Source organism: Fukomys damarensis, unplaced genomic scaffold (genome assembly GCF_012274545.1).
Source record: "Fukomys damarensis isolate Sample0158 unplaced genomic scaffold, DMR_v1.0_HiC HiC_scaffold_19, whole genome shotgun sequence".
NCBI classification, from domain to species: domain Eukaryota; kingdom Metazoa; phylum Chordata; class Mammalia; order Rodentia; family Bathyergidae; genus Fukomys; species Fukomys damarensis.
The window spans coordinates 7,580,989-7,597,675 of record NW_022900931.1 but is presented as its reverse complement, the minus strand read 5'-3'; the positions used below and the strand labels follow the sequence as shown (position 1 = coordinate 7,597,675).

The 16,687-nt window shown below is 42.2% G+C and overlaps 1 protein-coding gene across 8 annotated transcripts in view; it reads left to right on the top strand.

The window, feature by feature from the left end:
- Tnrc6b (trinucleotide repeat containing adaptor 6B) overlaps window positions 1–16,687 on the top strand; it is a 227,315-nt gene that overhangs the window by 170,539 nt on the left and 40,089 nt on the right. For 6 of the 8 annotated variants that reach the window (XM_010612493.2, XM_010612497.3, XM_010612534.2 and 3 more), the window contains 4 exons: window positions 4,294–4,635; window positions 6,821–9,166; window positions 11,010–11,168; window positions 13,657–13,832. In XM_010612493.2, the coding sequence (XP_010610795.1) occupies window positions 4,294–4,635; window positions 6,821–9,166; window positions 11,010–11,168; window positions 13,657–13,832 (3,023 nt within the window). The remainder of the gene's footprint in view (window positions 1–4,293; window positions 4,636–6,820; window positions 9,167–11,009; window positions 11,169–13,656; window positions 13,833–16,687) is intronic. The other 2 variants (XM_010612528.3, XM_010612539.2) reach the window with 1 other exon arrangement.

Here is a 16,687-nt window from a genome sequence, read left to right as displayed (position 1 = left end):
TCAGGTTCTGTGGTTGCTGAAACATGGTGTTTAAGTTCCTATGCCTGGCCAAAGTCTAATGCTCATGAAGCCAAGTTTTAGTTGTATTGCAGAACTAAGTTATTCCTGGTTTTGTTGGAAAACCAAAAATCTATCAAGCATTCTTTCTTAAAGTGAGTGGGTTTAATTTTTTGTTTTTTGGTAATCTGTTCTAAATTATATTCCTCTTTCTTCTACCAAAGTCTTAAAAAAATCAAACTTACTTTCTGCTCACTACCAAATTTCCCTTCCATTTAAGGTCTTTTTTTGCCTGTCAGAGATGGAATAACAGTGCCCTGTTCTCCTTGTCCCCCACCCCCTCAGTCACAGAATAATCCTAAAGTGAGCTGAGAGTTTGTTCCAGGTCTCCTAAAGAATATAATTGTTAGAACCAGGAAGGAGACAGGAAATAACAATAATTGTCACTGAGGTTTGTTAGACTCTTAAGTAGGAGGCAGCCTTGGCCTTTCTAGGTTTTTTGTTTTTTTGTCGCTTCTTCATCTTTATTGGGTACTCCACATGTTGTTCTTTTCGTCCCTCAGTGAACCTTTTTCTGGGTCTGATTCTCTCTACCCAGTATCTTCTTCAGGTTATCTCCCCTTAACTCTGAATCTACCCTTCTTCCCCCAGCAGACCCTAAAAGAAAAGACTGTCCTGATGCCCAGGTCTTGGGTTGTACAGAGGACTGAAGTAAGCTTTTTCCATATTTTAGAGAAAAAAATGGATTCATCATCTTTTCTTCCTTTATCTTCCATCATTAGAAAAGAATAGTGGAAGGAAATCTGGACATAGAATAGGACAGGGATTTGGGGTATAGATTCTGTGATGGCACAGACTAGATTGAGCTGGGCCTGCCACCCAGGTAACAGAAGAAAAGCACCTCAGGCTGAAGCTCAGATCCTCCTATTCTATATTAGAATCAAAAGAGTTTTGAAGAATGGATGTAACATTAGATTTAACAAGTTGAAATGTAACAGGATGAAGAAAAAGATTAGAGTTAAGTTGAAATGCATAGACTATGTAATGGAAGAATTAGGCTGTTGCAGTTTAACCTTAGCAAAAGGTGTTGATTAGGATGATGGTTGGCTTAATAAGAGTTACTGGTATGAAATGACTGGTTTATAGAAACTAACATGTCCTTAAGCTGCATTCGTAGAGAAGCAGTGTCCAGGATGGAAATTACAGTTCTTGTAATGGGCACCACACTATGGGAAGGACCAGAGAGCAACTTTGTTGACCACATGCACTTTGGGCCAGTGGTCATGAAATTTGTCACTCCAGGAAGGTTTAAACACCCAGGCATGTTTCCCATCTTGAGAACCTAAGGTATTGTCCCTAAAAATTTGCAGGGCTCTGGTGCCTCACATTTCACATTTCCATAGTAAATATCTGTCATAAATTTTGTTCAGTGACACTTATTCTAACCCCACGTCCCAATGGTGAATCAAAGTAATAGGGCAGTTTCCAGCCCAGTGTAAGTTAAAATCTTTGGATATTGTGGTTCAAAGCAGTTAATCATAACCTTGTCTCTTTGTCCCAGTAGCACCCACCTGAAGAATAACACTTCCCATCAGCACATCTGAGGTTGTGTGCCAGTACAGTCCATTGGCTGCAATTCTGTCTTCTGAGTTTATTCCAGAGGCATATTGCGGTCAGTGTGTGGTGTGGTGGCTGGGATAACCTTTAGTTTGCTCATTTTACTAATACTGAAAGAGTTGCTCCCCACATAAATCATTTATACATTACTTGCAGCTCCTCACACCTTGTAAATTGCCTGTATATTCTGATAGTCATGGGCACCCCTTGTTCAGAAATGTAACTGGCTGCCTCATGAGAATGAAAGAATGTGTTATTCTAAGCCAAGTGCTCAGATAGTGAGCACCAATATAGTCCTGATGGGAAGTAATGAAGACTTTTACCTGGTTAAGAATCGTGGTGATAGAGGGGTTCTTGTGCATGTTTTGGCAGGGGCAAATTGAGGAGTCTTAGATGGTGTTAGGATGCTAACCTGAGCACAGCTGAGTCATGACTTCATGCATTGTTAGGGAATGGAAAGGGTTAAAGAGATCTGCTTTGGAGATAGTAAATCACACAACTACTAGTTAAAACTTCAGCATTAGAAAGTTTATGCTAAAGTAAGTTAATTTTGGGAAGGGTGCAGGCCCCACCTCACATTTTGTATTTTGTTAACCATGTCTGCCATGGGTTTTGTTTTTGTTTCTGTTGTTTGCTATGTTACCCAGGCCAGCCTCAAATTCACTGTCTTCCTGCCTCAGCTTCCTGAGTAGCTAGACCTACTGGCACCTGCCACTACACACAGCTAGATTTTTTTTTTTTTTTTAAGACACAGCTCATAGCCAATTTCTGCCTCCATTTTGCAAGTATAATTGAGAAAATAGTGAAAGGCAAGAATTGCCAACTATGGCCCAAATCTGATTTGACACCTGTTTTTGTACTGCTTGTGAGCTAAGAATATTCTTTGTATGTTTCAGTTTTGGAGGAAAAAAGAAAAGTATCTCGTAAGAGTTGAAAATGATAGGAACGTTCATATTTCAGTATCTGTAAATTTTAAAACTTTATTAGAACATAGCCACACTCTGTTTACACATTGTCTGTGGGAACTTTCACTGTATAAGAGCAGAGTTGAATTGTTGCAACAAAGACCTCAAGGCCAGTAAAGCCTAAATATTTACTGTCTGGCCCTTTACAGAAAGCTTGCTGACCCCTGATCCCCAGAGTATGAGAAGCCCACAAAGGAAGAGAGAGGAAGAGCTGAAGAGGTAGCCAGAGTGGGTCTCTCACAAACAGAGAGGGAGGGACTGACCAGTACTGGCAGAAGCTGCAGACAAGTTGAAGATACAAAGGTCCAGCGAGTGCCCATTAGCCTGGCAGTGAAGATTACTATCAATTAATAAGAGAAATGCTGAGGGCAAAAGCCAGAGTGTCTTGGGGTTGAGTGTGTGGAAGGTAAAGAGATGGAGACAGTGCGTAAAGGCCATGGACCATTGTTTATCACTGCAGCTGTTCATTGTAGGTCAGTGGGCTCGAGATGTTCAGTTTGTCAGCTCACAGTAGTATCTGCTGTAGACCTTAGTATTCACTAGTGGTCTGTGGTGCAGTAGATTGGGCCCCTGATTTCTGATGATGTATCTTTCTCCTCATAAAGGAGCCAGTTAAATGGCACCATGCTGGTCCAGCATCATTTCAGCAGTCAAAGCAGTCCTGCTGCTAGAGCTGGCCCCAGCATTAATCTAGGTAGCAGGGATTTGGGCCTCAGATTATTTCTGTAATACTGCCAGCCTCTGTTTGCTGGCAGATTTTCTTGGAAAGGGTAGTGGTCTTTTTTAAGGATGAAAGAGGGAGGTGTAGATCTGTAGAGAACCTCTTTGGGTTGAGGGATCCCACAGAGTATGGCTTCATGGTTGCTCTTCATGTTTCTCTGATGTCTGTAAGGTATAAGTTGTATTATTTAAAGTAAATAGGAGAGCCTGGGATTTAGCTCAGTGGTTCCGCCGCCTGCCCCACAAGTGCAAGGACCTGAGTTTGATCCCCAGTACCAAAAGTAAATAAACCCAAATAAGTTTAAAAAATAGGAAATAATCTACATTTTGAAATTTTTGTATTAATTGCAATAACAATTTGAAGGGCAAAAGCTAAAAGAGTTATACACAGAATGCTGAGCAAGACTTAGTTTAGGCAGCTATATAGGAACCAAAGCCAAGTGGAGCTCTGATTCTCCAGACCTGAGATTTCCCCATAGGAGTCTGCTCTGTGCCAGGCATTAAGGAGCAGAAGATGAATGATGGTCCCTGTCTTCACAGAATTGGGGCCAGTTTAAGAGAGAGGCTGTCACTGGACAATTGTGATATAACCTGGTAAATTTAGTAGTGGAGAAATGTAGGCAGCATGTTGCAGAAGCACAGAGGGAGTGTGAACTCCAGGGACTGCAAATATGAGCTAAGAAGCTTGTGGCTATATCAGGACTACCATGGACCTGCTGGCATCCTTCATGGGGATTAACTCTGCTATTCCTTTTGTGGAATGGTTGTTGCTTCCCTCTCCCCTTAATCAATGGGATGTAACTATGATCTTGCTGTCTTTGAATCAACACTGCCTGCTACTCCTTAACCCTGTCTTCAGGAATTTGGAAAGATTGCGTCCTTTTAGAGTACAGTGAAATAATTGTCTTGTTAGAATTGGTCTCATGTATGCTTTCTTACTGATTTTTAGAAAAATGTATTTGATCTTAAAGACTTTCTCAACACTCTCTTTCAGTGCCCGAAGTGACGAAACCAAGTTCAAGCCAACCAACGGCCGCCAGCCCGATTGGCAGCTCTCCATCGCCACCAGTCAATGGTGGCAACAATGCCAAAAGGGTGGCAGTGCCGAACGGACAACCGCCAAGCGCCGCCCGCTACATGCCTCGGGAGGTGCCTCCGCGATTCCGTTGCCAGCAGGACCACAAAGTGTTACTAAAACGTGGACAGCCCCCTCCACCGTCCTGCATGCTCCTCGGGGGTGGGGCGGGGCCTCCTCCCTGCACAGCACCTGGAGCAAACCCAAACAACGCACAAGTGTCAGGATCGCTGCTGCAGAGTGAGAGTGGGACTGCACCAGGTGAGGTACAGTGTTGTGAGTTATGTACAGCAGCTCTAAAGTCAGACTCCATAGTAACGTCCGCAAAAGCCACTGATTTCCTAGGTTGTTGGGATCATTCAGAAGATGGGAGAGGATCTCAGGATGAAATGTGCATGGATGCCTCTCTGCAGCTGGGGCTTAAGAGTCCTGAACTGTGTTGGTAGAGAGGCTCACACTAGCTGCTGTCAGGCTTTTCATTACTTCGCAGACAGTAGCACGGCAGCTTTGAGCCTCTACAGTTCCACACGTGTGTTCAGGGAATGGCTTGAATGGGGGCTTCTTCTGAATCTTTAGATGCCCTGTTTATACTTCCAGAATGCTAGGACTAGAGAAGGAACTTTAAGATTACAGTATAGATGGGGAGGGCACTAAATAGGATTATTCCATTGTTGTGCCGTAGATTTTTAAGTAATGTAGTATTTCTTTTGAGGCTACTGGATTTTGAATTTTGTTAAACTGTAATATACACCTGATGTCACGGATGAGATGCTTTATTTTTGGGCAGGGATGTAGCTCAGTGGTGCTTTGGGTCCTGAATTCAATCCCTGGTTCACCCCACCGCCAAAAAACAGATGATTTGTTTCAACTCTGAACTTGAACAAAGAATGAAAATTCTGTCGCTTCCTCATTATGTGTGTAATAAGGGCAGAAGAAAGCCTAGCAGTGACACAGGCTACATGCAGAAGTAATCCTACCTGTGTGCCTTCTCTGTGGGAGTTGGCAGACAAGGCTCAGGGTGGACAGGGAAAGGCCTCATAGCCCTTCCTGCCTGGCCTCTGGCGACCACTTGCAAAAGGAAGCGTGTGAGGGGCTGGTCTTGCTGCATTTCTGCAGCCATGAATAGCCAGGCCTAGACAGGCTTGTGGTAACTCGATGTGAGTCGCCCTCTTGTTTACAGTTAAAACCAAAGAGCCCTTTAAATTTCCAGAGTTTGGGATTCTGTGCTTCTTCATCTTTACACAGCTCTATAGAATACTTTTTTCAACTGCATGTTGATTTAAAGCTTTCTAGTTAAAGGAGCTAAAATACATTTAGAAGAAATTATCTCATTAGAGACATCATTTTCCCCCCACCAAATATGGTAAATTCCACCAGAATATATTTGCTCTTGACTGGTTTATCAGAGTTACCCCATGGGGGAACATTGCTTGCGCCTGTGCCCCAGTGTCCAGCTCAGTGGGTACTCATCATTCAGCAGATGCTCACTGAGCAGCGCCGCACTGGCCATTGTGTGGAATTGACACATTAGCAAGGTGGGACCTCCAATAAAGAGGCAGCACATGGGGAAGGAAAGATGTGAACGGAATTGCCGTAGCACTGGGGAAAAGGCTCTATCTAGGCAGGGAAAGATTGTTTTTGGGTAATGAGCTCAAAAGCAGCTTCATGGAAGAAATGGCACTTGAACCAGGCCCAGAAGGAGGGGTAAATTTCACTGTGAATTCAGGAGGGAAAAAGAAGTGCCAGCTTGGAACAATGCCTGGGTAAGAAGACACATCCATATAGAATGACGTCTGCATAGAAAGTTAAAGATTAGAAGGGATTGGTTGGCCCTGGGTCACAGAGCATGTTAATCAAATAGCAGGCTAAGGAATTTAGCTTTGTTCTTGTGCATTAAGAAACTATACAGCAGTAACAGAATGAGAATCAAAAATATGTTTCAGGCCCAGGGATTTAGCTCAGTGGTGCTGCCACCTGCCTTGCAACCACAAGATCCCAAGTTCAGTCTCTGGTACCAAAAGTTTCAGAGATGACTGCTATCAACTATATTAGAGTAGCTAAAATACAGAGCAACCTGGGTATCGTGGCATATGCCTGTAATACTAACACTCGAGGCTGAGGCGGGAAGATCCCTGAGGGTAGATACAGAGCAAGTTTAGGGTACTATTGCATTTGTCTCAGGATACAAGAAAGCCCTTTCTGTCACTAAAGGTGGCAAGAAGGTAACTTTGAGAGAGTGTTGGAAGTTAGACATAGCAGATAACAACAGGCAAATGGGAGAGAAGAGATAACTCAGTTGTGATATAGTCAACCAGGAGATGCAACTGGGTGAAGAAACCCATCTGTGGGGAGTCTGAATGAGCTCTCCTAGAGGCAGTTAGAGCTGGGAACGGCACTGATTGCAGTGCAAGTGCCGCTGTGACTGATGAAATGATCTCTTTCCCAGAGTCAACCCTTGGAGGTGCTGCTGCTTCAAATTATGCAAATTCCACTTGGGGCCCGGGAGCCTCCTCCAACAACGGCACCTCCCCCAACCCAATTCACATCTGGGACAAGGTGATTGTAGACGGGTCTGACATGGAAGAGTGGCCTTGTATTGCCAGTAAAGACACTGAATCTTCTTCCGAAAACACCACCGATAACAACAGTGCCTCGAACCCTGGCTCTGAGAAGAGCACTCTGCCAGGAAGCACCACTAGTAACAAAGGCAAAGGGAGCCAGTGCCAGTCTGCAAGTTCTGGGAACGAATGTAATCTTGGGGTCTGGAAATCTGACCCTAAGGCTAAATCTGTTCAATCTTCCAACTCTACCACAGAGAGCAACAATGGACTAGGTAATTGGAGGAATGTGAGTGGTCAGGATAGAATTGGACCTGGCTCTGGCTTCAGCAACTTTAACCCAAATAGCAACCCATCTGCCTGGCCAGCGCTGGTCCAAGAAGGAACTTCTAGGAAAGGGGCATTGGAAACAGATAATAGTAATTCCAGTGCACAGGTTAGCACAGTAGGTCAGGCATCCAGGGAACAGCAGTCAAAGATGGAAAATGCGGGTGTTAATTTTGTTGTCTCTGGCAGAGAACAGGCTCAAATTCATAACACTGATGGACCAAAAAATGGAAACACTAACTCCTTGAACTTAAGTTCACCAAACCCCATGGAAAATAAGGGAATGCCCTTTGGAATGGGCTTGGGGAACACCTCCAGGAGCCCTGATGCCCCTTCACAAAGCACTGGAGATCGAAAGACTGGGAGTGTTGGATCTTGGGGTGCAGCTAGGGGGCCTTCTGGAACTGACACAGCCTCTGGACAAAGCAATTCTGGAAATAATGGGAACAATGGAAAAGATAGAGAAGACTCCTGGAAAGGAGCTTCTGTTCAGAAATCAACTGGGTCAAAAAATGATTCTTGGGACAACAATAACAGGTCTACGGGTGGGTCCTGGAACTTTGGCCCTCAGGACTCTAATGACAACAAATGGGGTGAAGGGAACAAAATGACATCTGGGGTCTCTCAGGGAGAATGGAAACAGCCTACTGGGTCTGATGAGTTGAAAATTGGAGAATGGAGTGGTCCAAACCAACCAAATTCTAGCACTGGAGCATGGGACAATCAAAAGGGCCACCCCCTCCCTGAAAACCAAGGCAATGCCCAGGCTCCCTGTTGGGGAAGATCTTCCAGCTCCACAGGAAGTGAAGTTGGAGGTCAGAGCACTGGAAGCAACCATAAAGCAGGAAGTAGTGACAGTCATAATTCTGGCCGTCGGTCATACAGGCCCACACATCCTGATTGCCAGGCTGTCTTGCAGACTCTTTTGAGCCGAACTGATTTGGACCCTAGGGTGCTCTCAAACACTGGCTGGGGCCAAACTCAAATTAAGCAGGACACAGTGTGGGATATCGAAGAAGTGCCAAGGCCTGAGGGGAAATCTGACAAAGGAACTGAGGGGTGGGAGAGCGCTGCCACACAGACCAAGAACTCAGGGGGCTGGGGAGATGCACCCAGCCAAAGCAATCAAATGAAGTCTGGATGGGGAGAGCTCTCAGCCTCGACAGAATGGAAAGACCCCAAGAATACAGGAGGTTGGAATGATTATAAGAACAACAATTCTTCCAACTGGGGAGGAGGACGACCAGATGAAAAGACACCTTCCTCTTGGAATGAGAATCCCAGCAAGGATCAGGGGTGGGGAGGTGGACGCCAGCCCAATCAAGGATGGACTTCTGGGAAGAATGGTTGGGGAGAGGAAGTCGATCAAGCAAAAAACAGCAATTGGGAAAGTTCTGCAAATAAGCCGGTGTCTGGGTGGGGTGAAGGAGGGCAGAATGAAATTGGAACTTGGGGTAATGGTGGGAATGCAAGCCTAGCTTCAAAAGGTGGGTGGGAAGATTGCAAAAGAGCCCCTGCATGGAATGAGACAGGCAGGCAGCCCAATTCCTGGAATAAACAGCACCAACAGCAGCAACCGCAGCAGCCACCCGCACCACAACCAGAGGCTTCCAGTTCATGGGGAGGCCCACCCCCACCACCTCCAGGCAGTGTTCGACCTTCCAATTCCAACTGGAGCAGTGGGCCCCAGCCCACAACCCCTAAAGATGAGGAACCCAGCGGTTGGGAAGAGCCATCCCCGCAGTCGATTAGTCGGAAAATGGACATTGATGATGGCACTTCAGCATGGGGAGACCCTAACAGTTATAACTACAAGAATGTGAACTTGTGGGATAAGAATTCCCAAGGGGGCCCAGCACCTCGAGAACCAAACCTGCCCACCCCAATGACCGGAAAATCAGCATCGGGTAAGCAATGGCTTTTTCTCACAGGTTTTGATAAAAGAAATCCTAGACCAGAGCATTTTTATTAAGGTGTATTTATTCAGCGTAACTATCTTCTGAGAATCATTCCTACAGTTCTTATTCTGTTGCTAAGAGAACTTCTCTTTCTGTAAGTTGCTAGCATTGGCAGCTGCTGATGGTGTGTTATAGTGTTCATTCTTGGCAAAAGGAAAAGATGGCAACCTAGTGTTAGTCCCAGAATTATTTTCTCATAATCGTAATGGACTGTAGAATCCAGATTTATATCTTGCCAAATTATGCTCCAGATTTAAAAATAAAGAACTACAGTAGTAGCAGAAGCAGACTAGACTTCCATTCTGGTTTTATCTGTGAACTCGTCCTCGGTTCCTCTCTTTCACCAACAAAGGGAAATAATCTGTGTTGTTCCAAGGGGCCGTTGCAGTGATGTAGCAAAACTGGCATATAGACAACTGTTAGACAACTGTGATTTCTTTCCAGGTGGCTTTTTTTTTTCCCTTTGGTACCGGGGATCAGACAGCACCTTGTGCTTGTGAGGCAGATGGCAACACCACTGATCTAATTCCCTGGCCCACCAGGTGGCGTTTAATAATTACCTCCAGAAGGGACAATACTTTGCTTAGGAGATTGTTATCTCAGGATAATCAGTTATCCAGAATTAAACTCTTCCCTCACTACTTGAATAGAAAACAGCATATCTTATAAGTTTAAAGTAATAGGTATTTTCATTCTCAGTTTGACACAAATGATCCTTTGACCTGAATGCTCCCATAAAATAATTTCCCCTATTAAGAGGATGCACCTTTGAAGTCTTTTTTTTTTTTAGTTAAAATTAATCACAATATTGCCAAGCATTGTTGTGCATACCTGTAATCTCAGGTACTTGGTAGATTGAGGCAAGGCAAGTTTGAGCCCAGCCTAGACAAGCTGTGACTGAGCAGGACCCTGTCTCAAAAAGGGCTGGAAATGCAGCTCAGTTGTCCCTGGGTTCCATCCCCAGTACCATCCCTCAAATAATAATCATCCATAATATCAATAATTAGTTTTCTGGACCAGAGATTTAGCCTAGTGGTGCCGCTACCTGCCTCACAAGTGCAAGGTCCTGAGTTCTATCCCTGGTACCAAAAAAAAGGTAGCTTCAACTCTAGCAACCCTCAAAATAATCAGTTTTCTACTCAAAGTAAACCTAGTGTTCAGTAACTCCAATTATGGACAGATAGGAAATGATCACTCTTTTATGTATTGAAAAGAATGAGGAAAGGAAACGAAGACTGCTAGAGAATCTTAGTGCCTTGTATCCCTCTCCCCATAGGTAATCTCTTAGAAGTTTGCTCATAAATGGTGTTCTTAACCTATAGCAAAACATATCTATCCTTTAAAAGGACAATACTTTCTACAGTGTTATTCAACTTGCATTTTTCATCTACTTTTACGCTTTCCATCTTAGCACATACAGTTCTGTCTTTTAATTGCTTCATATATAGTGTTCATTTTATGGGGGACCCACAGTTCATCTAACCTGTCCCTTTCTGATATTTAGGTTGCTTCCAAATTTTTTCTAACAGTGATGCAGTGAACATTGTTGTGCATGTAATTTCATCTACTTTGACACATATCTTTGGTGTAATTTCCTGGCAGTAGAGTTACTGGGTCAAAAGTAATGTGCATTGAACTTTTTAAAACCAACATTGCCAGATGCTCTTCGTGAAGGTTCAGCCTGTGTCTATTTCTGCCAAGAGAGAGTGGGTGTACCTGACCCCACCACCTTCATCCCTCTGGATATCAGGTGTTTAACAGATCGTTCTTAGAGACACATTTCTTTTCACAGTCTGGAGCAAAAGCACACCACCTGCTCCAGATAATGGGACTTCAGCTTGGGGTGAGCCGAATGAAAGCAGTCCTGGGTGGGGCGAAATGGATGATGCAGGAGCATCGACCACGGGCTGGGGGAACACACCCGCCAACGCTCCCAATGCCATGAAACCCAGTAAGTAGAACACCTTTTTGATTTTGAGGGATTCTTTCTTAATTTGGAAGTCAAACATTTTGATGAGGGCTGTTTAGTGTTTAAAACTATTGATTCAGCAAGACTTGGGACCTGGAACATTAAATAAATAGTATCAAATGTCAGTGACTTCTCTTGGCATGTATTAAAATGTTTACAATGAAAAAAATCATAAATTAGTGTTGTTGATTTTTTTTTTTAAACCTAGATTTGGTATCTGGCCAGAACTGAAATTTTGATGTGATGCATTTTTACCCAGTAACTTAAATATGCTCTCTACGTCTATTTTGCATTTCTACTGTTTGTGAGTATACTTAAGAATACCCAGGCTTTTAATGTGGAACATGGTCTCTGCCATTCATTTTCATCTTTATCTCTTTTTCTCATTCATCTATCCACATAAGAACTTCTTAGGTCTTGAACTGGACACAGATTTCTTCATTCTAATTTTTTAAAACAAAAAAAGTTGTGCTTGCTCATAATCACTGAAAATCTAAGCTACACTTGATCCAGCTGGGTATGTGTTGTCATCACAAATTGCAAAACTTTGTAGATTGATGCTGTGGAATGCCTCATTGGATATTCCTGAATTGAGAAATTCAATGTCAAGTACCCATTTCAACTTGCTTGTAACTTTCTTCAAAATGTTTCAACATCTCTTTTCCACCATAAGCCTATAGCAGATGTAAGGGATTATCGCTTAAATAATGAAAATGAAATGCTCAGAATTGAACAAGAAAAGAGATTCTGTGGTTGCATTAACATGGAACTCTTACAGTGCTACAAGAGGAATAGGATAATTGGCTTTCTTGTAGAAGTTCACATTCCTGCCTATGTAACTTTACTGCACTTTTAGCATCACACGTCTCTTCCACATCATAGAAATAATGAGCTTTGTGAAGCTTTTGTTCCAGTCATGATTTTCTGTGTGATATCAGTTTTGTCTTCATGGGAAGTATCACTTACTAGACTTGAAACAGATCCAGCTGTTTAACTGCATCCTTGGGACAGAGTGATCTTTTAACAGTACTTTTCAAGGGTTTTATGTGTCTTTCTCAACTTTAGAATTACCCCTCTTCCATATGGAATGCTCACCTTTTCCATATTCCATATTGCCTTCTCTTTAGGATCTGTAGTTATGGTTCATGTCCTTGATATGGATGATTTGAATGCTTAGTGCATGGAGGAAGAGATAGATCATCCAACTGATGCTGATAGTTAATCTGAGATCTTCTCTAGCCTTCAGATGCCATCCATTTGATATTTTGAGACGTGTATTAAAAATCAGCTCTCTGGGCTGGGCTGTAGCTTAGTGGTAGGGCACTTGCCTAGCTTGATCCTTAGAAGGGACAGGGAGGCATCCTAATTTTTCACTTTTCTTTATTCTAGCAGTGCTAGGAATCAAACTGAGGGCCTCAGGCGTGCTAAGAAGGTGCTCTCTGCCACTCAGCTGCATCCCCAGCTCTGCTCTCTTTTTTATAAAAAGAAAAAAAATGTTAAAGTTTAGCTCCATTCTCTAAAAGAAAGGTTCATAGTCGGGCATGGTGGCGCATGCCTGTAATCACAGCACTCGGAGCTGAGGCAGGAGGATTGCTGCAAGTTCAGGGTCAGCCTGAGCTACATAGTGTATTCAAGACCATCTGAATATATAGCAAGACCCTGTCAAAAAAAAAGAGGAGAATGAGTGAATGATTCATCTACATGTCTTCATTTTTATAAAAGGATCAGTGTGTTATTTATATTTATATTTGGCTTTTAATTTCTTTTGCTTATCAGTGGGTGGTATAATACCTATGCTTATAAATCATAATATAAATATAATACAGGATTATACAAATTTGTAACATTTATCCAGTAAAAACAGCCTTGGTTACCAACAGCACTTCAGCAGGAAGGAGGATAGCATCTCAGGCATGCCTCTTGCTGTCCCATCAGGAAGCCCCTTTGTGTGGCTCTGATGAAATTCCTATGGCTATATGTGAATTTCTCCTTTACCATAATTTATATAGTCAGTAATTTTTTACTCTTTTTTTCACATTTTTTTTCTTCTCTACTTCAACTCAAACAAGATAGACAGTTATACTTTATTATACCTATTAGTAATGTTCATTGTTAACAAAGTACATAACATACACTTAGGAAGGCAAAACCATACTACTATAATCCATGCTTATTATAAGAAACTAGTTTTCTTGAAGTGTCAAAACATTTTTTTAATTATGATAAGTTCTTTTTAGTTTTGGAATTTCTCTCAGTTTGTTATAGGGGAAGCACTGAACCAGAGGTCAAATCTTGATTGTATGGCTTATTTCCTGCTCTCTAAAGTATGATTGATAGCATTTACTTTGCCATATAGATGGAGTAGACACAATTACAAAGATACTAAAATAGTGCATCTTCAAAGAATTATTTTTCTGGTTATTGTTATATGTAGTTATCACAGATAATTAATTATTTCTTTTCTTAAAAGATTCCAAATCTATGCAAGATGGCTGGGGGGAGAGTGATGGGCCAGTCACAGGAACTCGCCATCCCAGCTGGGAAGAAGAGGATGATGGAGGAGTCTGGAACACCACTGGCTCTCAGGGAAGTGCTTCCTCCCACAACTCAGCAAGCTGGGGACAAGGAGGAAAGAAACAAATGAAGGTAGCAGCCTGTTTCAGAAATACTTGCATTTGCTTACTCATTCTTAGAAGGTAGAACTGAGGATTCGTTAATGGAAAAAATGAGGCACCTGGTATCTAAGTAAAGGGGAAAGTATTTCCCTACGAATAGCTGCTTTTTTACCCATCTTCCTTCCCCATGACCTTGAAACCTTACACTACAGAACTGTTGCTGTGGGTAAAATGAAATTTTCAAAAGTATGAGGTATCTTTCATTTTTAATTTCCACATTGTAATAATTCATTGGATACTTGTGACTCATACTTCATGCTTTTTTGCCTTCTAAAGCCAAAGAAGTACAGTAAATCTCTATGTAGAAGAGAAACAACAACAAAAATCATACTGGCTTTTATGGTGATCAATCAGCATGTCCATTTAACCTGATTGGGGAAATCTCAAGGCGCAGAGCTCTTTTTCACAACAAAATGAAGTGCCAGTATGTAGCCCTGGTAGAGCAGCTAGGTGAATTCTCTACATCCTGTACGAGATTGCATTCTCAGCTTTTCACTTCCCGTATAACAACTTAGTTTCTTCTTGGAGTTATATAATTTGATCAGAACTTTGATAGTTTTCCCTCCTGAACTACTGTCTTATAGAGGCTCTTTTGTTGTTGTTGTTGTTGTTGCATTTCTAGTTTTTTGCTACACACACACACACACACACGTTAGAAGTAAGCAGTGGGCACCCATATTCTTAATTTCAGGCTGAGAGTCCTGCTGCTCAGTAATGCTTCCTAGGTAGTGTCTTGGGTTATACTTGATGCTGTTTTAGAAGGCCTTCCAGTGACCTTCCTCCCCTTTGCCTGTGGGATATTGATTAAATTACTCTGATTTTCTTCCATAGCATAAGAATACAGTTTGTTCTATCAGACATTTTATTTAAGCAGTTCTTTGTAGTGTTCTCTTTGGTTTTTTTGAGACGGGGTCTCACTATGTAGCTGAGACTGCCCTGGAACTCACTATGTACCCCAGGCTGGTCTTGAACTCACAATGATCCTCCAGCCTCAGCCTCCCAAGTGCTGGGATTATAGGCGTGCGCCACTATGCCCGGCTTGTCGTGTTCTCTTTTTTAAGGACTTTTTCTTCTATTCTCAAAAGGAACTATATTTCAATTTTTTTTTCTTATTAACAGTACTGGGAATTGAATCTAGGACTTTCACATTGAGCTACACCCCTAGACTTTTTTTTTTCTTCTTATTTGAGTTTATTGGTACATTTTAGGTATGCAGTGCAGTTACATTCATCATTGGGCTCTTGTACCTTTAGATGACAGGTCTTGGTTCTCATTTTTTCCCCTTACCCCTGCCCTCCCTTCTCCCCCTCCTCCCTTCCCTATTTACAAAAACTTTATTTCCATTTTTTCGTTTTCTCATATTTTTTTCCTTTCCTTTATTTCCTTTCCCCTGCCCTTCCCACTTCCCCTACACCTTTAGCCCTTTTCTTCCTATTACACATTGTCAGTTATACCATTAGGATCTTTATACAATTATAGTTTTTCATACCAGAGAAACTATTTGGTATTTACACATGTGATTTGTTTATTTCATGTAAGAGTATAACATCAATATGCATCCATTTTCCTATGAATGACTCTAATTTCTCATTCTTTATGGCTGAGTAGTACTCCATTTTATAGAAAAACCACATCTTTATTCAGTCTCCAACATATGGGCAAATGGGCTGTTTCCAAGTTTTAGCTATTACAAACTGTGCTGCTATAAACATGGGTGCAATTTGATACTGCTTTTTAAATTTTGAGACAGAATCTTGCTAAGTCACACAGGCTGGCCTTAGACTTGTGATTCTCCTGTCTCAGCCTCCCAGACACTGGGGTTAGAGGCATGCACCGCCACACCATCTTTTAAAGTTTTCATCATATGTGTATTCTTAGGTTGTTTAATTTGCTTTTTGCAGTCTTTTGGTCATTTATAAATTAACAGTGAGTCTAGATTAACTGAGTGGGAGTACTAATGAATTCCCTAATCAGGTAACAACCAAGATTTATTTAATTCGGTTAATTCCAAGCTGGATGCTTCAGCTCCAGCCGCAGTAATTTTGACCTTCACACTGCGGACTTTTTTAAAAATTGTGATAAAATACATATAACACTTAGGATCTTAACCATTTAAATGTACATACTGCATTAAGGATACAAATTGTAAGGCATCACAGATTTCTCTACATCTTTCAAAACTGATATTTTGTATGTCTTACACAGTAACTTCATAACCTCTATTTCTACTTTAAGGGACTTCTTTCTCGTTCTCTTTTTTAAAATTTAAACCTGTAACTAAGTGTAATTTTCAAGAATAGAGAAAATAGTATGAGATCATTGTAGAGTACACAAGACCCCATCATCACCCATCCAAGTCCTTGTCCCACTGTCCTCTTCACAGAAGGGCAAATGAAGCAAGTGTTTGGTGCCCTGTTCAGGGGAGGAACTAGCTTGTCTCACTGAAGAAACAAAAAGCCTCTACTGCCTTGCTTTGCTCCAGCGATTGGTGATAGTGTCTTCCACCAGGCTTCTCTCCCACTGGGTCAAGTGTCCTTTATGCTGTGAAACAAATAGCTGAAGTGCTACCTCATGAGTCCTTGCATCCGCATAGAGGATAATGTCCTGTTGAAACAGATGCCTTTCCAAGTAACATGCACTGGCGTCAGTTCTTCCAGATCAAACCAGCTGAGGTCACAAAGACAGAAGCCTGCTGAAGTGGAAACTGTAATACACAGAATTTTGTTTTACAAAATCTGACCACAAGCCAGGAATAGTGGTGGACGCCTGTAATCCCAGCACTCAGGAGGCTAAGGCAGGAGGATTGCCTTGAGTTCCGGGCCGGCC